Consider the following 24,985-nt stretch of genomic DNA (forward strand, 5'->3'; position numbering starts at 1 on the left):
CATTGGTAAATGAAGATCTGATGAAATTAAGTGAATTAATGACCGAAGAAGAGACACTTAAGGGAGATAACAGAATAAGAACCTCAAAAGAAAGTGATTTTCAAATCACGAGCTTTGGGGAAAATGGCGAAGTCCATAAATATTTTCACAAGGACAATGCTCTTTATAATCTGCAAAACTAAAATGTGAAATGAAGGATATTGTATTACGCTGTCAAACAATTTTGTCAGAAAAACTTATGCCAGAAAACAACCTGATTTATTCCTTATTGATTCTTAGGGTTTGTGCCCTTGTTGTACATTGTTATACATAATATTTTCACAATTTTAGTATATTTTCATTATTCATTGTTCCTCTTAGTCTCCATTTTGGATTGAGTCACTGTGTGACTTTTCTCTAGTGTGTTTACTCTCTGGTAGTAAGGATCTTCTGTAAATAGTTTGAACTTGAGCAATTGAACAAACTGCCCCCACACACTGATAATCTTGTACTAAAATGGTGTGTTTTCTGTATCTATAAAATCGTACTGGGCTCTGACTATCTTTTTCCTTTCATTTAGCTATTAATGGCTATATGTATGGCAACCAGCCAGGCCTAAGCATGTGCAAAAAGGATAGAGTTTCCTGGCATATGATTGGAATGGGCACTGACACTGATATGCACGGAGTTTATTTTCAAGGGAACACCATCCACCTACGAGGAACTCATCGTGACACCCTGGCCCTGTTTCCCCATACCTCCACAACGGTGTTCATGCAGCCAGACCATGCAGGTAAATTCGGCAGGGCCACCGCAGGTGACCAAATTACTGTCTTCAGGCGTATACCCTTAGTGTCCTCCCCTGGAATAAACTGGTTGAATTTGGGCACTTCAGAGGATGTAGCAAGACATACAGTCTTGGTTACAATCAGATAATCCTAACTATTTTATTCCAAACACACAGTACAAAGGACAGAGGAGAAGCATCTAAAACGACATAAAGCATCTAAAATGACACAAAGAAGAAGTCCCCTAAATGACCTTGCCACACAAATCTTAGGAGAATGCTCTTGATTCATTCCTAGGAATGATTCAGCCCCAAGAAAGAGGGTATTTCTTGTTCTCCTAAAGCACAGACATTTTAGTTGCTGCTCTGAAGCATCTACCAGGTATAGACAGCCCAGTGGATGCTTCCAGGTGATAGACATGACCTTCTTTAGAGACTGATAAGTTACTTGGAGACTTCTCCATTTTCATTCTGTTGGGCACCATTAGTTTCCCTGGAGGGTAAGCTGCACTGGGTCAGAAGTCCACCGAGGGCCCATTGAAGGGCCAGTACTCATCCCTTCTCTTAAACATTTCCAAGCTAATTGGATAATTGGGGCATTTTTATAAGAGATTCAGAGCAACACATGGCTCGTTTGAAAAATAAGATAGCCAGTGCCATGGGCATTCAAAATGTTTCTCCAACCCAACTTTTTCATTAGTCTTAAAACGAAACCAATATACTACCCAAGATGAGTACTTGTTGGCTCTGTCTTCTTTATGAATTAGTGTCTACTTTACTTCGCACTAGAAGTACAGTTTAGATGCCTCTCAGTGTCATTGGTTAAACACTTAGGGCTTGTGCTTCAAAACTTTTGCCCAAGAACTGCCTGAAATTAGGAGTTCCATAACCCGTGCATTATAGACTTTGAGTATTTAACCTTTCTACATTAGTATAATTGATCATAACTATGAATTCGTCTACATTAGTATAATTGATCATAACTATGAATTCATAACTATGAATCACCCAAACCAAGGAATGCCTTGAGCACAATGATTTTTGTTTTTGTTTTTTAAATATGCTCTTCGACACTGAAGATGGGAGAGGAGGGAAACAGCCAGATTTAATCCACAGAAATAGAAACTGGCATTCAAAGCTGCAGTTGGCTGCAATAATTTTAGAGACTTGGTTAATTATTCTGATGCTTTGGTATTACACGTGTGCCCTAGGAGCTTCCAAATTGCTTATGACAATGTTTTCCAGTTTATGTTTCGTGGTGAGTATAAATCTGTGACTGCTTAACAGCTTGGTCATTTGGCCAAAATATGAGTAGACCCTAGGCTTCGACTCAAATTTTTTTGTCTTTGTTCTTTTTTCTAAAAACCACTTTACTGAGATATGACTGATACATAAAAAGTTGTTGATATTTAATATATACAAATCAATGAGTTCGTTAGGCGTCTTGTCATGTGTCTGTTGGCCATCTATATGTCTTCTTTGGAGAAATGTCTATTCATGGACATTTTTTAATTGGATCATTTGTTTTTTGAGTATTGAGTTGTATCAGTTCATTATATTTTCTGGATACTAACCCTTTATTGGATATGCCATTTGCAAATATTTCTCTCATTCAATAGGTTGCCTTTTAGTTTTGTTGATTGCGTCTTTCACTGTGCAGAAACTTTTTATTGTAATGTAGTCCCAATAGTTTATTTTTGCTTTTACTTCCCTTCCCTCAGGAGACATATCTAGAAAAATGTTGCTATGGCCGATGTCAGAAAGATTACTGCCTGTGCTCTCTCTCCAAGAATTCTAATGGGTTCAGGTCTCACATTTAAGCCTTTAATCCATTTTGAATTTATTTTTGTGTATGGTGGAAGACAGTGGCCCAGTTTCATTCTTTTGCATGTAGCTATACCAGTTTTCCCAACACCATTTGTTGAAGAGACTTTTTCCCATTGTGTATTAATTCGTCCCTTGTTGAGGATTAATTGACATGATTAATTGTTGAGGATAATTGATATAATTGATACAATTAATATAATTGTGGGTTCATTTCTGGGGTTTTCATTCAATTCCATGATCTATGTGTCTCTTTTTATGCCAGTACCATACTGTTTTAATTACTACTGGTTTGTAATACAACTTGAAATCTGGAATTGAGATCCCTCCAGTTTTTTCTTTTTCATGATTGCTTTGGCTTTTTGAGGTCTTTTGCGGTTTCATACAAATTTTAGGATCGTTCGTTCTTGTTTTGTGAAAAATGCTATTGGTATTTTGATGGAGATTACATTAAATGTGTAGATTGCTTTGGGTAGTATAGACATTTTAACAATATTTGTTCTTCCAACCCATGAGCATGGAATGTCTTTTCATCTCTTTGCGTCATCTTGAATTTCTTTCATCACTGTCTTATAGTTTTCAAGTACATGTCTTTCACCTTGTTAGTTAAGTTTAGTTTTAGATAGTTACTGTTTTGGGTGCAATCCTAAATGGGATTGTTTTCTTCATTTCCCTTTCTGCTGCTTCAATATCAGTGTATAGAAATGCAACAGATTTCTTCACATTGATTTTGTATCCTGCGACTTTACTGAATTCATTTATCAGTTCTAGTAGTTTTGGGGGGGAGTCTTTACAGTTTGCAAATTAAAACCACCATGAGATGTCACTTCACACCTGTCAGAATGGCTAAAATCAAAAACATAACAAACAATAAGTGTTGGTGAATGTATGGAGAAAAAGGAACTCTTGTGCACTGATGGTGGAATGCAAACTGGTATAGACACTGTGGAAGACAGTCTGGAGGTTCCTCAAAAAATTAAAGCTAGAACTACTCTATGATCCAGGAATTGCACTACTGGGTGTTTCCCGCCCCCCCCCCCCCCACCACCACAAAACACACAATTCAACGGGATACATGCACCCTGATGTTTATTGCAGCATTATTTACAACAGCCAAACTATGGAAGCAGCCCAGGTGTTTATGAAAAGATGAATATATAAAGAAGATGTGGTATATATGTACAATGGAATATTATTCAGTCATAAAAAGAATGAAATCTTATCATCTGTAACAACAAGGATGGAACTAGACAGTATAAGGCTAAGAGAAACAAGTCAGAGAAGGACAAATACCATCTGGTTTCACTCATATGTGGAACTTAAAAAACAGAACAAATAAAGGGGTTCTGGGTGGCTCGGTTAAACGTCTGACTTCGGCTCAAGTCATGATCTCACGGATTGTGAGTTCGAGCCCCGTGTCAGGCTCTGTGCTGACAGCTCAGAGCCTGGAACCTGCTTTGGATTCTGTGTCTCCCTCTCTCTCTGCCCCTCCCCTGCTTGTGCTCTGTCTCTCACTATCTCTCAAAAATGAATAAATGTAAAAAAAAATAATAATAATAAAAAAAGAAAACAAATGAGCAAAGGAAATAAAGGAAGAGAGAGAGAGAGAGAGGGACAAACCAAGAAACAGATTCTTAACTACAGAGAGCAAACTGATGGTTACGAGAGGGGATGAAAAATAAGTAAAATGATAAAAAAATAAAAGAAACATATATTTATGCATAAAAAAAAACAGATTACTGGGGTGGGAGGTAAGTATATATACATCTGTGAAACCATCGCCACAACCAAGGCCTTCAATTCCTCTTTGTTCTTAGAGAAGATAATTCCTCGGCTAGTGAAGAACATAATGAACCATGAATAGCAGGCTGCCTGCCAAACAACACGTGCAAAGGGAGCTCTTTCCATGTCTACCTTCAGAGCGTCTTCTGTGTGATTCCCCAAAGACCCTTCCTCATGAGGTCCTCATCAGTGCTGGGGGGCTTGAGTACCCACTGAACCAATGGGTTTTGCTCATCCTCAAGGGGTAATTAGTGAAACTAATCCCTGATCACTCGCCTCTAAGAACAGTGTCTACCAAAGGAAGGGAAGGTTTATTGATGCAGCAATTCCACTGACAGTTAATATCTTCCAATATTTTTGTTTCATGTGATTTTATGGTGAATTCAATTAAGATGTATCTACCTGATGCCAATCTAGAAAATTCAGTTTATAAAGTTACATAATTCTCAGACATGCTTGTTGGCATTATGTAGGGCAATCTGGCCGATTTTTTTTTCTTTTTGTCTGGCATGATGGAGACCTGCCATTGGTCATGAGAACCTCCTTTGCTCAAAGGCCTAACGAAGTAATAATACACCTGGCTTTAATAATAGTACCTTACCTGTATATTGCACTGTATATAGTTTATGAAATATTTTAGGGCATAATACATGATTTCAGACATGTTCCCCTATTTGAACTTTGTTTAGAATATTGATGATACAGGTTATTAGTTCATTTTAAACTGGACCAGGCTAAGATAATCGTACCCATCAGTGATTTTCCAGGGGCAACTATCTTCTAACAGGTGTATACAGTAGGGAAGACCCAGAGAAATCATTTCTCGGTAGCAACTTTGCAAGTTTTAATTTTCCATTACCAATGAATTTCAGATGGTATCTTTCCCCTGGTAAGTAAATATATTCAACATACTTTATTCCCCCTTGGAGTATGGCTTTAAAATACCATATAAAATTGACATTTTAAGAATTCACCTTACCATTTATTTATTTGGGAATAAAATGCTGTAGCTGGTGAGCGAACCGAAATCGAAAGCATGGAGCGCTGCACACAACGCCAAGCGATTTCTGTTTCAGGTATTTTCAGGGTGTTTTGCTCCACCTTGCACCACTTCATGAGAGGCATGAATCAGATATATGAGGTCAACAGCTGTGGCAACAAGGACCCTTCTGAGCAGCCGTACGGGATGATAAGAACCTTTTACATCGCCGCTGAAGAGGTAGAATGGGATTATGCCCCTAACAAAAACTGGGAGTTCGAAAAGCAGCACTTGGACGCAGGAGGGGAAAGGTACCACGGGCGAAGCCGTCAAGTCTCTTGGGTGGGATTGCACACACTCGGTAGACGTTTAGCAAATGTGAAAACCTAAACACGCCCTGCTTCTGTCTGCACTATTTTGGCAGACAGCGGCTTTTACTAGGGGCACAAAAGAGGAGGGAAGCTGCCAGGGCCTCATCCCGGGAGGGGAGCCTGAAGGAAGTCATTTGCACCCCCATCCCCACCCCAGCAGGCTCCGCACATCCCCACCCACTGTGCGGTGCCGGTTGCAAGCGTGGCTGTCCCAAGAATGCTTGTGCCTTTGAGAGAGCGCCTAGCGTGAAAGAAGGCCTTAGGGAAAGAGGCAGATCCCAGTGACGTGGGACTGTGAAGACGAAATGGTAGGGAGGGAGGGAGGCAGAGGCGGGTGCGCAGTGGGGTGAGCAGATGGGCTGCTCTAGATTGAGGAGCGTGGGGAAAGAGCGTCCATCTGGATGGGGAGTGGGTCGGAGGCATTGCCTTGGCAGAGATCCTGGAATTGGGGGAGGGAGGAGCTGCTCTCTCTACTAGGCCCTGTACCCAGAAGGTCCCCAAGACTGACCCTCCCGTGAGAGCACTGTCTGCGGAAGCTGAACACCAAAGAGTGGGCAAGGCTGTGAGCCCTGGCCCCCCACCCACCCTAAGTATCCTTTACTTCCCACTGGGATGTACTGGGGTAGAGCCATGCAAGGTATAGAGGCATCTGCTGGGCACTGACCTGCAGACTCCACCCCAAAGTTCATACCCTCCACTAAACAACTTGCTGCTTAGGTTATTTATTCCCTGTCCCCATATACAGACCAGGAGACTCAGGGCACAGAGGTAAGACTAACCCCTAGTCATTGACACTGGAACTGAACAAAGACCAATCTGTGTTCTCACCACCAAGCATGTTAATTTCCATGTCTTTGTTCCTCTTTGTTGTTTATTATCAGACCCCCTCCCCCATACTAATTCTCTTTAGTTGTGTCCCACACAGACTCGTCTATGCCCAAATGTTCCTAATCTTAACATGTCTTTTTTCTCGTCTTACTTGTTGGCCTGTTTTGAGGGTTTAGACACCCGGAAAAGAGAGTGTAACAGCATCACCTCATGGATAAATGAAGAAACAAAATGCCTCTTCCACTTAAAAAAGATTTGCCTCAGGGACAGGGCGGTTTAAAATGTATTCCACGACTCACCAACCCACTTATTAAACCAGACACTCCTCTCCTGCAAAGCCAGTGCCGCCAATACAAGCTAAAGACTAATACTGGTGCATTGGAAAATGAAATGAACCGTAATTCAGCCTTTTCTAAAGTGATTATTTTTACTAAAAGGCTGCTATAACTGAAGAAATAGTTGTATGATAACTCTGTTGTATGTATATTGTGTGTATATTCTTAGCCCTTATACTCTTCGTCTTCCATGACTTTCTTGAGACTCAGTGTAATTTGTGTCTTCAGACCCCATCTCTCTGGGCTGGCAGGAAGCTCTAGTCTCAGTCTTCCGGGATTGTCTCCAGGTGACGTAGAGAGATAAAGCGTGCCGGGTGTGTCTGTACCCTGCCCTGCCACTCTGGATATTGCCCGTAAATCACTAAAAACAAAGCCGATTGAGAGCATGTTCACATATTCAAAGTACAACAGATCTGTAGATAAAAATTCAGTAGACATTGAAATGACCGGTTCCTGTCGTGGCACGTCTGTGGCACCCCTGCGGATCGAAGCCCAGGGACAAATGTCCTTTCTGCCCCCCAGTGGCTATGCCTCTGCTCGTTGAGCCAAAGCCATGGCATGGAGACACCCAGCTTTCAAACCACCTCTCAGTATGGGTTATCCCCGAGACATTTATTGTCCGGGTTAGACCAGACCCTCTGCCTCAGATGTCTTTCCCAGAGCTTCCTAAGAAAGCACCGAGAAGCCCTCGGGATCCCAGAAAAGCAACCAGTGGGACCATCAGCACAATGCCAGGGTTTGTGCAGTGGGAGAGAATTCGAAAACAGAGATTAAGTTGTTATAGAGAAAAAACCTTGTATTCCCAGTACTCGTGAGCTTGTGGACTGATACGCATTTAATTTAACCACCCTGGGACTTGAGATAGTGACTGCCATTTCTTGAGCACCCACCATATGCCAGGCATTTGCTAGGGTTTTTACAAACCCTATCTGATAAAGACCCTTAGGGTATACTTGACCCATTTGCTCAGCTTTGGCCCAGCATGTCACATGACGTCCCAGCAAGATGGTGATAGAGCATGCGCTTCCCTGGTGCTCAGTATGTGTCTGGCATAGTGCTTTACAGATCCTAACCCATGTAATCCTCACAGCAATCTGGGAGACGGATGCCTTATTATCATCCCACTCCGCAGAAGAGGAAAGCCGAGAAACGGTAAAGCTACAGCTCCAGAGGCATTTCTGTCACTACCACGTGTGTTATTAGGACTTCTGGAAAATAAAAGTAGGAGAAAAATTCTCTTGCCTCGGAAAGCATATGGTCTAGGTCAAAGATATAGGTGCCTTTGTTAAGTACCTGCTGTCTGCTAGGCATTGTACAAAGTACGAGTGAAACAGTGCTGATAAGGGCAGGCCAGGTCCTTCCCCATACAGACTTCATGGTTCGTGGGGCAGACATTAGAACAAGCATCCTGAGTGAGGCAATCACTGTGAGAGGAGAGGTGCAGGGCACAGGGGGAGCTCACGGCAGGCGCACATGGCCCCACCTGGGGAGAGGGGAGAGAGGTGGTCAAGGAGGGAGTAGTCTTTGTCCTGGGACTTGAGGAATAGGCCAGTCAAAGAGGTGGCAAGAGTGTTCTTGGCACAAGGAATAACACATGGAAGGCCCGGAGGTGGGGAGGGCATGTGGAGCTCAAGAGAGAATGTTTAGGAACCAGAGCGTAGAGTGCGTGGGTGCCAGTGACGAGAAACGAGGCCTGAGAGGTTGGCAGAGGCAGACAGCAAAGGGGTGTGAGAGCTAATTTGAGGAAGTTGGCAGTGGGAAGCCATCATCAGGTTTTCCACAAGGACTCACTTGGTGGAATTTATAGGTTAGGGTCACTCTGCGTGTAGAGTAGAGGATGGAGGGAGGGGGAAAGCGTGGGTGGCAGGGAGAGTGATTAAGAACAACTCCAGTTAATACGGGTAAGTGACCTAGCGGGCTTAGGTTGGAGTGCAGGTAGTTTAATAGAGGGAAATGGAAGGATGGGAGACATACTCTATTTTGTAGATAAAACTGATAGATTTTTTTTCTGTCTTTTTGTGATGATGTATCTTGGTGATGGATTAAATATATGGTTGATCCTCATTATTTGCAGATTCCATATTTGTAAATTTGCCTAGTCACTGAAATTTATTTGTAACACCCAAACCAATTTTTGTGGTGCTGTTGTGGTCCTTCATAGGTATGCATAAAGCAGCAAAGAGTTTGTGTCTCCCAATGCGCACATTTCCAGCTGAGGTCAAACAAACAAAACATCCCTCTGTCTTCACTGTCTTGTTTCAGCTTTCACACTGTAAACAAGCATCCTCTTTGTGGTCTATTTAGTGCCTGTGTGTGTGTGTGTGTGTGTGTGTGTGTGTGTGCTTTTCGTTGATGACTTAGCTGTTTAAAATGGCCCCCAGGGTAAGTGCAAGAAGGCTGCGATGTGTCTTACAGAGGAAATACATGTGTTAGATAAGCTGCCTTCAGGTGTGACTTATAGTGCTAGTGGCCATGAGTTCAAAGTTAATGAATCAGCAGTATATATTAAATAAGATGTCTTGAAACAGAAGCACACATAGAACAAGGGTATTTATCAATCTGTTGATGAAAGTATTGGGACCAGAGGTCTGAAGAAACTTTTTTGCCGGCGAGGTGGATTTTCCTCTACCGTTCAAATTCTTCTGGCTGGCCTAAAAATTAAATTGACATGAGACAGATGAACAGGAGAAAATCAAATTTACTTACATAGGGAGAATCCACATAGACATGAGAGATTCCAAAGACAGTGAGGCCAAAGGAGATATATATGTCATTCTGAAGGAAGGAGAAGGAAGTAGGGGTCTGGGACTTCAAAGAGAAGGAAAGCAATTCATAGGAAGATGAAAAAGAGTACATGTTAGGTAAACAAATGTTGATTGGGCCACTCAGAAACAATTGGACAGAGAGAAGAATTTTAACAGGCTTTGCTAAATTCCTCTCTGTCTCCCACCCCTAGTTCATATTATAAGATAGTTACCTTCTGTAATAGCCCCTTCCTGGAGGGGGTCCTCTACCTAAATTCTTCTGGGCAGTTAGAGGGAAAGTCAGAGCTTTTTCCTGCATCTTTTGGGTCTTGATTGCTTTCAACTCAACATAATCCACATGCCAAAGTGGCACGTCTTGGGGCAATTCGTTCTGAACACCTGCAAAACGTAACCTTATGTTTCCCCTAGGGACAATGGTTTAGTGTTCATTATTTCAGTATTCAAAGTGGCTTTCTAGAACATGACTCCTGTGACTACCAAGAATCAACTATGCCTATACTTGTATATGAGTATGTGCATAATATACAACCCAGAGTCTCTCTTGAGATCTTTAAGGTGGAAAAGTAGAACAAGGTATGGAATGATATAAATGGAATCTGAAGGAATTCAGGGTAATAGAGTGTGAGCATGTGCATGTGTGCATGCACATGCACGCGTGTGAGCTTAGTTAGTCCCAGGAAGAGGAGTACCACCTCAAGGGGCCCTTAGGAGTCTCCAACTAAGGCTGGCCACAGTCAGCACCCAGCAAAGCTTTGGAACAATGGTTCCCAAGAAGTAAGACCTGGGCCAGTCAGAACCCCCTGCGGTGCTTTCAAATACAGATTCCTGGCTCCACTCCCAGAGAGCCTGGTGCAAAAGTTGAGCTCCACTGGGAGATTCTGATGGCAGCCAGGTATGGGAAACGGTGCTCCCGAGTACCCCTGAATCACTCAGGAGCACCCAAGGTTTTTCTACCTTCTGACAACTTTAATTTCTGCTGCTTCTGATTTATAGACATGGAGATATATTTATGAACCACACCGAAAACTGGATTGGCTCTCAGTACAAGAAAGTGGTTTACAGAGAATACACCGATGGGGAATTTGTGGAGATCAAGGCCCGGCCGCCACGAGAGAAGCACTTGGAACTGCTGGGTATGACACAGATCGCAGCCATGCGCTGCCAGCCCCAAGGCATGTGAACATGTACACATACGCTGTCACACTTAGACCTGAGAAGGGACAGCAGGGACAGAGTGGCCCGAGTGCATTCACCCAAGTGTGACATCTTCCTGCCCTCGCATTGTCAGGGAGCATGCTCTGTACTCAGCTCATTCAAAGGAGAGTCAACCGGATAACACGCAAACACGAGTCCATATCGTCAACAGTCTAACCAGCATCTGTTGCCCTGAAATTCCTTTCCCATCCCTCTGCTGAGCCAGGACATTTTAATTGGAATAATGTGATGCCTCAGATGAGCAAGCAGAGTATTTGCATAGCTTCTTCAAGGGCCTGGATCATCTATGCACAGGGCCATACGAACACACCATAAAAACAACTCCAGCAAAGGGCGCCTGGGTGGCTCAGTCATTTGAATGTCTGACTCTTGATCTCAGCTCAGGTCATGATCTCATGGTTTGTGGGATCAAACCCTGCGTCAGGCTCTGTGCTGACAGCACGGAGCCTACTTGGGATTCTCTCTCTCCCTCTCTCTTTCTCAAAATAAATAAATAAACATTAAGAAAATAATTCAAGCCAATGAGAAACTCCTTGCATAAGAGGAGTGCTAAGGGTAGAAGGCCTGGTTTGAGCTCAGGAGGCCCTGAATGTGGCCATCTCAGAACCTACTGTGCCTGTCTGATACCCTGGGCTGCCTGACCTGGGGATCAGATAAGCTCTTCCTTCCTGCTTTCCTTCCCCACTTTCACCTGGGAGTCACCAAACCTGACCCCATCATGAATATGAGATCTTTAGGCAGAAGGCTAATCTAGATGGCTTTCTGAAATCGGTTCCCTTTTTTTTTCTGTTCTCATTTTTATTTTTTTATTTCAAAAAATTTTTAATGTTTATTTTCAAGAGAGAGAGAGAGAGAGAGAGAGAGAGAGAGAGAGAGAGAGAAACAGAGCACAAGTGGGTGAAGGGCAGAGAGAGAGGGAGACACAGAATCTGAAGCAGGCTCCAGGCTCCGAGCTGTCAGCACAGGGCCCGACACAGGGCACCTTGAGATCACCACCTGAGCTGAAGTTGGATGCTTAACCAACTGAGCCACCCAAGCGCCCCTCTGTTCCCATATTTAAATGCACAAGGTGACTTGTATAAATAATATGAGTTTACACAGTGCTTCTTAATATTAAAAAAGGCACCAGGACAGCTAGCTTGATAAATTATTAGATGCCCCATCCACCTTCCCTGCACCCTCCCTGCATTGACATGCAAGCTTATCACACTAAAAGAGTCAACCCAGTGGGAACATTCCTTCTTTTGAGCTGTGTTTGTCATATGAACTCCAGAAAAAAAGGTGCTGGTTCTGCCAAGGGTGGGGTGGTTTGCCCCTCAAAAAGCCCCGGTTTGGGTCTACTCAGTAAAATGACACAAAGGAGGGACTCCGTCAGAGGCAGGCCCAGTGGTACTTCCCCTCAGGAGAGCACAAGGCCCATCCACTCATTTTCTGCATTTTCAGGGACAGGTCTGTGCTCCTGAAGTTCCAAAGGGCACAGGGCAGGCAACAGGCACACCTTTGCTCCTTACCACTCCCTGGGACCTATCAGGCCCCGAATCAGAAGACATTCACCCTTACCAGTACAGCAAAGCAGGTGCAATTGAAGTGGCAATGAGTCACAAATAAGGATTTTAGTACATGCGTGCACGTGCACCTATCTGTAACTATGCCCAAGTATGCTGTTTAAAAGCATGCATTCTTTTCTAGCTCTATCATAAAAATAAAAGAGCGTTTTTTCATACACTTCCTAATTCATACTCAGTATTTCCCTCCAAAGATCATAATAGTCCAACAAATTCGATTTAAATTTTTTTTTAATGTTTATTTATTTTTGAGAGAGAGAGAGAGAGAGCGAGGGAGAGTGCATGAACGGGGGAGGGGCAGAGAGAGAGGGAGACACAGAATCTGAAACAGGCTCCAGGCTCCGAGCTGTCAGCAGAGCCCAATGTGCGGCTTGAACCCACAGACCACAAGATTATGAGCTGAGTGGAAGTTGGAGGCTTAACTGACTGAGTCGTCCAGGCACCCCAGTCCAACAAATTTTAGGCTGATTTAACACTTCAGTGGCCTTTCTCAGAAAAGCAATTGTGACCATCAGTAAAGACTGGATGGGTATATTCAGACTCCCTACCATGGGTGTGTCTTTCTATGATGTGGACTGCCATGGGCACCCAAGAATGCAAATAAATCCCTCAGGGCCATAAGACCAGGTCTAAGGTGACTCCCAAATGGGAGTCTGTTCCATCCTTCTCGAAGCAGTGTCACATGACCCCGGTGTGTCTGGTGCTCTGTCAGGGGGGCGCCTGCACTGAGCAAGCTGCATTTGTGCCACTGTTGAGGCACGGAGAGGTGAGGGGCACCCGGCATGGGCGAGGGCTATCCCACGGTCATGCTGGTCCAGCAGGGTGTGGGCCGATTCCCAGTGGCACACAGGAGGGTTGCTTCTCACAGAAATGTGTGTGCATGAGTGCTGAGGAGCACACATCTCCTCAAGGTATCCAAACGCTGGGACACAGCACTGGACGTGCATTAATGAAATCATTGTATTGATCATAGATCAGCACGTAGATGTTTTAGTTTTGCTCTTGTCTTTCAGATCCCTTTTATACACAATATTTCTTTGGATCCTCATGATGGTGATGATTATTAATGTATCCATTTACCAGCAAATGAGCGATTTCAGACTTACCAAAGGTTACATACAACTGGAAAGCCACCATATCATGTGGATATGGCTTTTCCTGGAGATTATGTCTCAGCAGTAGTAAAATTGGCAGCATTTATTTATTGAGTACTTACTGTGTTTCAGTGCACTGAGATAAGCGCTTTACGTACATTATCTTATTTAATCCTTACGATAGGTGTTATTAAACCCGTTTCGTAGGTGAGGAAATTGAGAGTCAGGCAGGTTACTTGACTTACCCAAGACCTCTCTAATAAGTGAAGGAAGCAGGATTTGAACCCAGGTTGGTCCAATTGCCAAATAGTACTTGAGTATTTAATGTTACGTGTATTGCCCTCCAAAGGAAGTGCACTAATGAAGAAGGTAACCTTTGTTTTATTTGGCCAAATACCATCTACATTTATATTACATCAATGTTGGAAAGAACAACGATAATGCACACAGGCCTGTGTTTTGCCTTTAGGCCCAATGGTTCATGCCGAGGTGGGTGACTCCATCCTGGTCATATTTAAGAACAAAGCTAAGCGGCCCTACTCCATCTCAGCCCATGGTATTGAAGACATGGAGAGTGGGAAGCAACTCCAAGTGCCCATCACAAAGCCAGGTAAGTTACACCAGACATCTGCTCCATGCTGATAAGGACACTGGACTCAACTCTCTTCTGATCTTTGAAGGGTCTTGGAAAGTTCATGTTAATGTCAATATGTTCCAGCCATCACCTAGTCACTCCCAATATGAGATCATCATTCATCTAATGACCAAGTGGTTATGGTGTTTCCAGGGCTCTATTTGGGACCTAAAAGTGTAGTAAGACATAATAATAGCTAACACGTATTGAATGTTCATCTTTGGCCAGGTGCTGTGCCTTCTATATTTTTTAAAAAAACTAATAATCTCATTTTCTAGTAAGGTAGACACTAACATATGTCATGGACTCTGATATCATTGGTTGTAATATCCATCATCATTTTATCTGTTACTAAAAAAAAAGAAAAAACACACTGTCAATTAAACTTTAACGTGCCACTGATTTGAAGATGCATCTTGATTTCAGTTATGTGAAAATGTGAAAAATGCACATTCTATAACTGAGGAAATATGCTATTGTCATGTCCACTTAACAGATGACTAAAACACAGAGGGGTGAGCTTGACCAGGTCATATATTAGTAATGGCAGGACCTCAATCTGTTGGATTTCAGAACCTATGCACTTAACCATATATTTCTCTTGCGATGCTTAAAATGAGTTTGGATGAAAAACAAGACAAGCAAGATGAATTATTTCAGTAGTAATGCAGACTATACATAATGAAATTCTAACTGGTAGAGAGTTTCAAGAATGTATCTGGGAGTGTTTATAAAAATTTCAGAGAAGGAAAATCCATGAAGATCGATTGATTGATTCAGAGAAAATAGAGAAAGCCTTATAAAATAGGTAGAACTCCAATTGAGTTTTAAAATATGCATTGAAGGGAGAGAAGATTCATAATTAAAAGAACCATACATTTACACAGTTGGAATGTGGTTGTAGTAAATGTTAAGAGCCTCTGTGACCTTCAGTTATGAAATTGAGAGCAATCATAGGTGTAATTACAGGGGAATTATATGCCACTTTACTTATGTATATATATGAATAATACTAAATACTATAGTAATTACAATAAAAGTCATATAAGCCTTGGAAAAAATTAAAGATGCATAGAAGAAAGAAAAGAAAACACTCTAATGCATCACCAGAAGACGTTAGCAAGATACTCTTACATGGATGGGGTTGGGGGGAGGAAATCTTCACTGGACACAATCCCAAACTCTCCTGCCTCTCCACACCCCACCCTACTCCCCAATTCAGGAGCCTGTGTTTTACTGCTTTAAGAAGTCTCTCATGAATGTTCTAAATGTCTATCTATAGGGAGATACTTAAATTTTGGAATCCCCTTACAGTGAACTATTCAGCCATTAAATGGATGTGAAAGTTTTAATGACATGAGAAAAACCTGTGGTATCATATTAAGCAAAATACAAGTATGGAAAAAAGGTTAAAAAGGAAATAAGCCAAAATGTTAATAATGGTTGTACATTTTGGGTAGTATTTTAAGTAATAGTTAGGGTGATACTCTTTTCTATTTCTTCACATTGTTTGTACTTTCTTCATTTTCTGTAATGGATGTCTTGCTTTTATGAAGAGGGCAATAGTTTTATTTATTTATTTATTTATTTATTTATTTATTTATTTATCTATGTTAAGTTTATTTATTTTGAGAGAGAGAGAAAGTGCGAATGGGGGAAGGGCAGAGAGAGAGGAGACAGCGATTATCCCAAGCAGTCTCTGAGCTTTCAGCACAGAGCCCGATGTGGCGCTCGAACCCAAGAACTGTGAGATCATGACCTGAGCTAAAGTCAAATGCCAACTGAGCCACCCAAGCACCCCTGAGGGAAATGGTTTTAAATGGGTCAAAAAAGCAGTGAAAATTACTCATTTTTGATGGTTAAAAGCAACTCAGGAGGGAGGAAGAAAAGTGCCAATCAGGCATGGGTAGGCAGTCTGATAGGGCTGTTGGGCCTGCTGAGTGAGCCCTCACAGGCTGCTGTGCCCTAATGGTGAGGACTAGTAAGGGACATAGCTCTTCTGTGCTGACTAGACTTCTAAGCATCCTTGATGGGGTTATGGGGTTAGAGAGAAGAATGATTAGAACATGGCAGAGAAGCATTTTTCTCACTGAAACTGTGAGGGGAGAATCCCTATAAGGGATCCCTCTCTGATTCTATAAGGGTCTCCGACAAGCCTGAAAGTCTTGGGAGAGTCCAGAGATTAGGGGTAGGAGCAAGAAACTAATTTGGTGCACGAAATCCAGGCAAATTGGAGAAGAATGGTTATTCTAGGCATGCCTGAGATAAGGAAAGCAAACTAGTGCCTTAAGAAAAGTAAGCAGCCCCCTCTCAGATTTCTCCTCCTCCTTCTTCTTCAAGATGCCACTCAACAAACATGCACAGAACGTCCTCTTTTTGTTTAGAGCTGCGCCCCCCACTGGGGCGAACAATGAATCATTCCAACTTTAATAACACCACCCCTTAGCTATTTGCATTTAGGAAGCTGAATATCAGCTGTTTATCTCACAATTAACAAGGCAGGGGGGCTATTATGAAAGGTAATGGAAACCAGACCTAAAATTATATTGCTAACCTACTGGTGTATTTGCAAATATGGAGCAGTTTCATGTAAGCATAATTTTTGTTTAACCTTGTGGCTCACATTCAGCTATAGGTTGTATGTACTGATGGGGTGGGGATGGGACCTAGATAGTTCAAAAGGAGATAATGATTTAAATGTCGTTTTTATTTGAGACGTTTACAATGTGATTATCTTGCTAATTTATGTGAGTTTATTTATTACTTCTCTGCAAGGCTCTGGGTCAGCCACAGGGGATGCATAGATGTAGTCCCTGGCATACGTTTGTTATTAGTATACATACAAATAAACATTTATTAACTGCCTTCAATATGACACACTAACCTAGGTATTTAATTTTATTTAACCTTCACAACAATCTGAAAAATGGATGACTAACCCACTTTACAAATAAGGAGACTAAAGGTCAATGAAGTCAAGTAGCTTGTCAAAGGTTAGATAAATAGGAAGTGATAGGGTTGAGACTTGGAACTAAGTCTCTCTGATTCTCTCTGGTTCTAAATAGGTCCTGCTTATCTGCACATTAGAATCACCTGAGAATCTTTAAAAAAAAAAACTGATGCCCTTGTCCTAGGTCCCGGATACTCTAATTTCATTGGTTTGTAATGAGATCTCAGCAGTTAAGAGTTTACAAAGCTCCCTGGTGATTCAATCAGAAATCAAGGCTGAGTCCTACAGTAACTCAAGTGTGCTCAAGCATAGCTCTTGTGAGGGAGATATGGAATTTGAGGAGAAAAAACAGTGAAAAATAAAATAAGTCTTTATGCCTTGAATAAACATCAGTTGATAATATATAGGGCAAATTGGAAAGAAAGCTATAGTCTGAAATGAAAAATCTGCCATTTTGAGAATAGAGAAACTCAAGATGTGAGTTTAATTGGAGCATTTCTAATGAATGAGTAATTCTCCCCAGTAATAAACATTAACCAAAGGACATAAAGATCTGTTTGTTATTTCTTTAGGTAAAACATCTGGAACAGAAGTAACACTAGTAAATTCTTTCTATTACTTCTCATTTGTTTCAGGAGAAATAAAAACTTACAGGTGGAATGTCCCTAAAAGGTCTGGTCCAGGACCAAATGACCCAAATTGTATTCCGTGGGTTTACTATTCAACAGCAAACTTTGTGAAGGTAAGATGAAGGGGGCAACCAAAATGCTTAAAGTAATATGACTTTAAACCGATTATTCAAGTTATCACAACTCTGGTAGATATATGTGTAATGGCCAACAGCAGGGATCTCAGACTATGGCCATGAACATTTGTGAACATTGTTTATGGTTGAGTTGAATAGTATTAAGAAAACAAAATTCAACTGAATAAATTTTAAAGATCTAATTAGCTTTATTCAACAATTCATGGGCAGCGTCCCATCTAGCAGATAGAAAGGACGTTTGAAGAAGTGTACAAAAATGAGAGACTTTTACAGGCAGAAGGAGCCAAAACAAGGAAGTTGCTGGCAAAAAGGAGATTGTCTGTGGCAAGGTCACCTTCCTTTGAGGAATAGCAGGGGTCTCACTACTGCTAATCAGGTAATTCCAGATTGACTAGTTTAAGATTCTGCTCCTGGGAGAGATTGAAACTTTAGTTAACCTAGGAATTAAGCCTTAGTTTGGTGATGTGGGCTTAGCACAAGTGACTCTATTTTGGACCTGTTGTCTCTCTCTCTCCCTCTCTCTTTAACAATTCCCCCGTTTTGATCAGACTCTCATCTTAATTGAGAGATGTGATCAAAATTTAAGGCATTAGCACCTCTCCCAGCTACTGCTCTGAAGCTCCCACAATTTTTGTTCATCTTCTGTGTGGTATTCACAGGTCATGATGCTTTTTGTTGAATCTCTGTGGTATTTATGGGACACAACTTTAGGTTCACATTTCTTAAATTGGTCATTTTCTTCATTCTTTTTCTGTGTTCTAGTCTCAGTGAGATCATTTGCTTGTTTAGCAGCTATGAAAATGCATTTCAAGCTTTTGAAGGAATACAGTGCACCAGGGAGACGACTGTGATTATTATAAGCAGAATAATCCCCCATATCTGGTGTGCACTTTGGAACCATGATCTCCAAGGCCCAAACCGATCAAAGTCAAATAAGTCAAAGAAAGACCAGGTTGAAGGAGTCACTTTCTAAAGCCAAGTGGCTTGTTCAGTGGTTTCGTGTATCTGAGTTTCAACTTCCCAGAAATGTTATCCAGGTTCAAGTGGTGTTGGCCACAGCAAAGGCACCTCCTTGTTCAGCTGAAAGATAATAAAAGGCTATCATATGATCAAGTACAACTTTGGCCTTGCAAAGATGCATACTTTTAGCGAGATCTTTTTGTGATTGGGGCAGATCTGATTTACATAATCATAAGAATGTAGGGGTGCAAATGTACTATGATTTGCATAGATATTTGTGTTTAACTGAGCAAAGTACAGTTACAACTGGAGAAAGGTAAAAATGGGATACTGGATATTCTGGCCATAAAAGTTGGACTTTGTAAGTGCACTCCTAATGGTGGTGGTGGGGGGGTGTCAATAGAGAATAGAAGAAAAATTGGTTGGAGGGAGGATCACCGGGTCTTTAGCATCATGGATTTTGAGGACAAATCTAGCAGTCTGAAAGGTTTCTGTCCCCCCCCCCCGCCCCCCCTGCCATTTAGCAAGGGCCTGAGAGATACAGATGATGGTGTTATCTTTCCAGACCAATGCCAGAGTATAGGAAGGAAAGAGAAGAAGGAAGGGTTTCATGTTTAGTTAAAGCATGCAGCTTTGGTGTGGCATCTTGGATGGAAGCAGTTTATCACAATGTAGGCTATTTCTTTTCCTAGTCAATTTGATTTGGAAATCTCTAGCATTTCTACAGGAACAGATATCAGGTGTTGAAGCCTTTTTCAGCTTTGAGATGTGTATTCGAGGTCTAGTTTTACAAAAGTGTCAATGGTCAGGAGCACTTGATAAGGCCTTTTCTATGAGTCTCACTCCTACAAAAATATCAGAGTAAATAATAACTCTCTGTGAATGATAAGTCTTCAAAATTGTCCATGGTTAAAGATCTGATGAGAGTTCATTATAATGGAATTCATAAGGAAGTTTGGCTATTTCATTTTAAAATAATACATGGAATTATGACTGATAAAATTATACTAGGATATATCAAATTTCTAGGAATTTAATCAATTTCTAGAACATTTATAATATATATCCATATGAATATAATATAAAAAAGGCTTAATATTACTTCTTATTTCACAATGTTTCCCATGTAATTTAACCCATCAAATACACTTAATTACTTTAACATCTCTCTTTCAATAAGGGGAGAGAACAAATTTTTTGAGATGTCCCAGGACCCTCTTAAAATATCCCCAAAGTTGGTTCAAGGTCAAAAAGGCTTAATTTAGGATTTGATTTTTGGGAGGTTTCTGAAAAATATCAAAAGATTTAAAAACACTTGGTCAAAGAGGATCATAGGTCTCTGTGAAACAATAAATAGTTATCCGCTTAACCATAGTGACAGAGACTTCACAAGGTTAAATAGTGAGGGTTAAATACACAAATACAGAAGGTTAAATAGTTCTAAAAATATCTTCGCTCTTCTAGTAGAGAAGACTCAGCTCTTTCAAGGAATTGAAGACTTGATAAAGACAACATGAAATACAGAAAATTATTTTGATAAGATAGAATCTTTGTTTTCTAGGCAGATTATGTAATCTGGGTAAAAAGAGAAAACTATACACACACCTTTTATTATCTCTTATCAAGAGTATATCAATAATCCAAGAAAATTTTATCACTTTAACAGAGAGGAAACGAAATTCTAACTTTATACCAGTGTACTGTCTTTTAAAAGGATAATGAACATACTATTAGTTTCAGGGGTACAACATACTGATTCAACACTTCTGTATATTACTCAATGCTCACCACAATAAATGTCAGTCACTATCTGTCACCATATAATATTATTACAATATTATTGACAATATTTCCTATGCTGTACTTTTCATCGCCTAGACGTATTTATGTTAGAACTGGAAGTCTGTATTTCATAATTCCCTTTACCTATGTCACCCATCCACCCACCCACCGCCTCTCTGGCAACCACTAGTTTAACTTGGTTTGGAGTTAACTTGGTTTTGCTTGTTCTTTGTTTCTTTATTCATTGTTTTGTTGTTTTTTTTTTTGCTTTTTACATTCTACATATAAATGAAATCATATGGAATTTTAATTTCTTTTGTTGATTGCACTCAGCGTAATACCCTCTAGGGCCATCCACGTTGTCACAAATGGCACAGTCTCACAAATTCTTTTTATAGGCTGAGTCATAGTCCGTTGTATTCCTCTTCATTTGCTTCCATATCTTAACTATTGTGAATACACTGCAATAAATATAAGGATGCATATATCTTTTCGAATTAGTTTGTATTTTCCTTGGGTATTACCTAGATGTGGAAGTACTGGATCATATGGTTTGTCTATATTTAAGTTTTTGAGGGATTTCCTTACTGTTTTCCACAGAGGCTGTGGAAATTTACATTCCCACCATCAGTGCAAGAGGGTTCCTTTTTCTCCACATCCTCACCAACATTGCTATCTTTTTTATCTTTTTGATTCTAGCCATTCTGACTATTGTAAGGTGTTATCTCATTGTGTGTTTTTTTTAATGTTTATTTTATTTTTGAGAGAGAGAGAGAGAGAGAGAGAGAGACAGTGTGCAAGTGGGGGAAGGGCAGAGAGAGGAAGATACAGAATCCAAAGCAGGCAGGAGGCTCCAAGCTGTCAGCACAGAGCCTGACCTGGGGCTTGAACCCATGAACCATGAGATCATGACCTGAGCAGAAGTTGAACGCTCAACTGACTGAGCCACCCAGGTGCCCCTCATTGTGGTTTTGATTTGCATTTCCCTGATGACTAGTGATTTTGAGCATTTTTTTATGTGTCTGTAGGCCATCCATATATCTTTTTTGGAAAAATGTGTACTCAAATCCTCTGCCCATTTTTAAATTTGGTTACTTGTTTTTTTGGTGTTGGGGTGTATAAGTTCTTTATATATTTGTAATATAACCCCTTATTCAAAAATCATTTGCAGTATCTTCTCCCATTTAGTGGGTTGCCTTTCTATTTTGTGACTGGTTTCATTCATTGTGTAAAAGCTTTTTATTTTGGTGTAATCTCAGTTGTTTATTTTTTTTTGCCTTTGTTCCCCTTGCCTGAGGAGATATATCTAGAAAAAACTTGCCAAGATTGATGTCAAAGAGTGTCCTACTGAGAGGGAGAGAGAGAGAGAGAGAGAGAGATATTCCTACCCTGTTTTCTTCTAGGGGTTTTATGGTTTCAAGTCTCACATTTAGGTCTTTAATCCATTTCAGTTAATTTTTGTGTATGGTGTAAGAAAGTGGCCCAGTTTCATTCCTTGCATGTGGCGGTCCAGTTTTCCCAGCACCATTTATTGAAGAGACTGTCTTTTCTCCATTGTATATTCTTGCCTCCTTTGATATAGATTAACTGACCATATAATCACGGATTTATGTCAAGTATCTCTATTCTGTTCTATTGATCTCTGTGTCTATTTGTGTGCCATTACCATATTATTTTTATTACTACAGGTTTGTAGCATATCATGAAATCTGGTATTGTTGATACCTACTGTTTTGTTCTTTTTCAACATTGCTTTGACAGTTTGCAGTCTTTCATGGTTACATACAAATTTTAGTGTTATTTATTCTAGTTCTGTAAAAAATGCTGTTGGTATTTTGATAGTGATTGCACTGAATCTGTAGATTGCTTTGGGCAATATGGACATTTTAACAATATTTGTTCCTCCAACCCACGAACATGGAATATCTTTCCCCTTGTCTGTGTCATATTCAGTTTCTTTTGTCAATGTTTTATAGTTTTCAGAGTACAGATCTTAACTTCCTTAGTTAGGTTTATTCTTAAGTATTTGACTCTTTTTGGTGCAATTGTAAATGGAATTGTTTTCTCAATTTCTCTTTCTGCTACTTCATTATTAGTGTAGAAATGCAACAGATTTATGTATGTTAATTTCATATTCTGCAATTTTGCTGAATTCATTTATCAGTTCTAATAGTTCTTTGGTGGAGTCTTTAAGGTTTCCTATATATAGATTACTCACCTTATTTCTATGGCTAGGATCTGGTACTATGTTGAATAGAAGTGGTTAGAGTGGATATTTTTGTTTTGTTCCTGATCTTAAGTGAAAACTCTCCATTTTTCACTATTAGGGATAATGTTAGCTGTGGGTTTTTCATATATCACCTTTATTATGTTGAGATACATAAAATCGCTTTGTTGAGAGTTTTTATCAAAAATGAATGTTGTGTCTTATCAAATGCTTTTCTCCATCTATTGAGATGATCATATGGTTTTTATCCTTTCTCTTGTAATATGATGTATCACATTGATTTCAAATATCGAATTACCCTTGTATCCCTGGAATAAATCACGCTTGATTGTGGGGAATGTTTTTAAGTGTACTGTTGAATTCTGTTTGCTAATATGTTGTTGAGGATTTTTGTATCTATGTTCATCATAGATATTGGCCTGTGGCTTTGGGACTTTGTTTTGTTTTGGTGTGGTTTGGTAGTGTCTTTGTGTGGTTTTGGTATCAGAGTGACATATTGACCTTGCCCACCTGCAAGCCCATGGCAGTCTCAGACAGGCCCCTCAATAGCCTAGGGACCAAACCCTGCCCTGTACATCCACAGCAGGTCATTGCAGCTCACTGCCCTGAAAGCAAACATGTCTCTGCCACAACAATAGGAAGCACAAAACTCACATACGAAACATCCCTGTATCACATGGTTCTGGTGATGGGAGGACAATGTGTTACAGGGCATTACAGTACATCTTTTACAAAGGCCACCATTTTCAAGAGCAGGAGATGTGGTTGACCTCTCCATTACACAGAAACACAGAGAGTTAGGCAACATGAAGGGACAGAGGAATAGGTCCCAAATGAAAGAATAAGACACAATCATAGCAAAAGAGCTAAATGAAATGGAGATAAACAACATGCTTAATAAAGAATTCAAACCAATGGTCATAAAGATACTGGACTTAAGAGTGGATGAACTCAATGAACACTTCAACAAAGAGATAGAAAATACAAAAATGAACCAGTCAGACATGAAAAATTCAATAACTTAAATAAAAAGAAATACACTACAGAGAATCAACAGCAGATTACAAGATGCAGAAGAATGGATTAGTGATCTGGAAGACAGGGTAATGGAAAGCAATCAAGCAGAAAAATAAAATAAATAAAATAGAAAGAATAATAAAAAATGAGGATAGGTTAAGGGACCTCAGCGACAACATCAAGCATAATACCATTCACATTTTAGGGATCCCAAAGAAGAAAAAGGGGAGGAGAAAACTTATTGAAAGAAATAAGAGCTGAAAACTTCCCTAATCTGGGAAACAGACATCCTGAACCAGGAAGCACAGAGGGCCTCTGATAAGATTAACCCAAGGAGGTCCACACCAAGACATATAATAATTAAAATGGCAAAAAGTAATGATAGAGAATTTTCAAAGCAGCAAGAGAAAAGAAAACAGTTACATACAGGGGAAACCCTATAAGGTTAAACAAATCTTTGAAATGTAGCCATACCAGTTTTTGACAGGAAGTTTATAGCAATACCTCAAGAAATAAGAAATATCTGAAATAATCTAGCCTTACACCTAAACGAGCTAGAAAAAGAAGAACAAACAAAGCCCAACACTAGTAGAATAAAGAAAATAATAAAGATCAAAGCAGAAGTAAGTGAAATAAACACACACACACACACACACACACACACACACAAAACAATAGAAAAGATCAATGAAACCTGGAGCTAGTTCTTTGAAAAGATCAACAAGATTGATAAAACTTTAGCCAGACACATTAAGAAGAAAAAAAAAGAGAGAGGACTCAAATAAAATCCGAAATGAAAAAGGGGAAATAACACCTAACACCACAGAAATACAAAGGATTATAGGGAGAATACCATAAAAAATTATATGCCAACAAATTGGACAACCTAGAAGAAATGGATAAATTCCTAGAAAGATAAAATCTTTCAAAACTGAATCAGGAAAAAATGGAAAAATTTAACAGACCAATTACTAGTAATGAAATTTAATTGGTAATCTAAAAACTCCCAAGTAACAAAAGTCCAGGACCAGATGGCTTTGCAGGTGAGTTAAATGATACATTTAAAGATTTAATATGTATTTTTCTTAAACTATTCCAAAAATAGAAGAGGAAGGAAAACTTCCA

The 24,985-nt window shown here is 40.2% G+C and overlaps 1 protein-coding gene across 1 annotated transcript in view; it reads left to right on the top strand.

Moving 5' to 3' along the window:
* HEPHL1 (hephaestin like 1) overlaps positions 1-24,985 on the top strand; it is an 81,000-nt gene that overhangs the window by 43,373 nt on the left and 12,642 nt on the right. Inside the window, exons 11-15 of the mRNA XM_019450099.2 lie at positions 560-772; positions 5,449-5,662; positions 10,644-10,783; positions 13,994-14,134; positions 17,744-17,850. Of these exons, the coding sequence (XP_019305644.2) occupies positions 560-772; positions 5,449-5,662; positions 10,644-10,783; positions 13,994-14,134; positions 17,744-17,850 (815 nt within the window). The remainder of the gene's footprint in view (positions 1-559; positions 773-5,448; positions 5,663-10,643; positions 10,784-13,993; positions 14,135-17,743; positions 17,851-24,985) is intronic.

The sequence above is a fragment of the Panthera pardus genome, unplaced genomic scaffold (assembly GCF_024362965.1).
Source record: "Panthera pardus isolate Hobbes unplaced genomic scaffold, ASM2436296v1 HiC_scaffold_12, whole genome shotgun sequence".
NCBI lineage: Eukaryota > Metazoa > Chordata > Mammalia > Carnivora > Felidae > Panthera > Panthera pardus.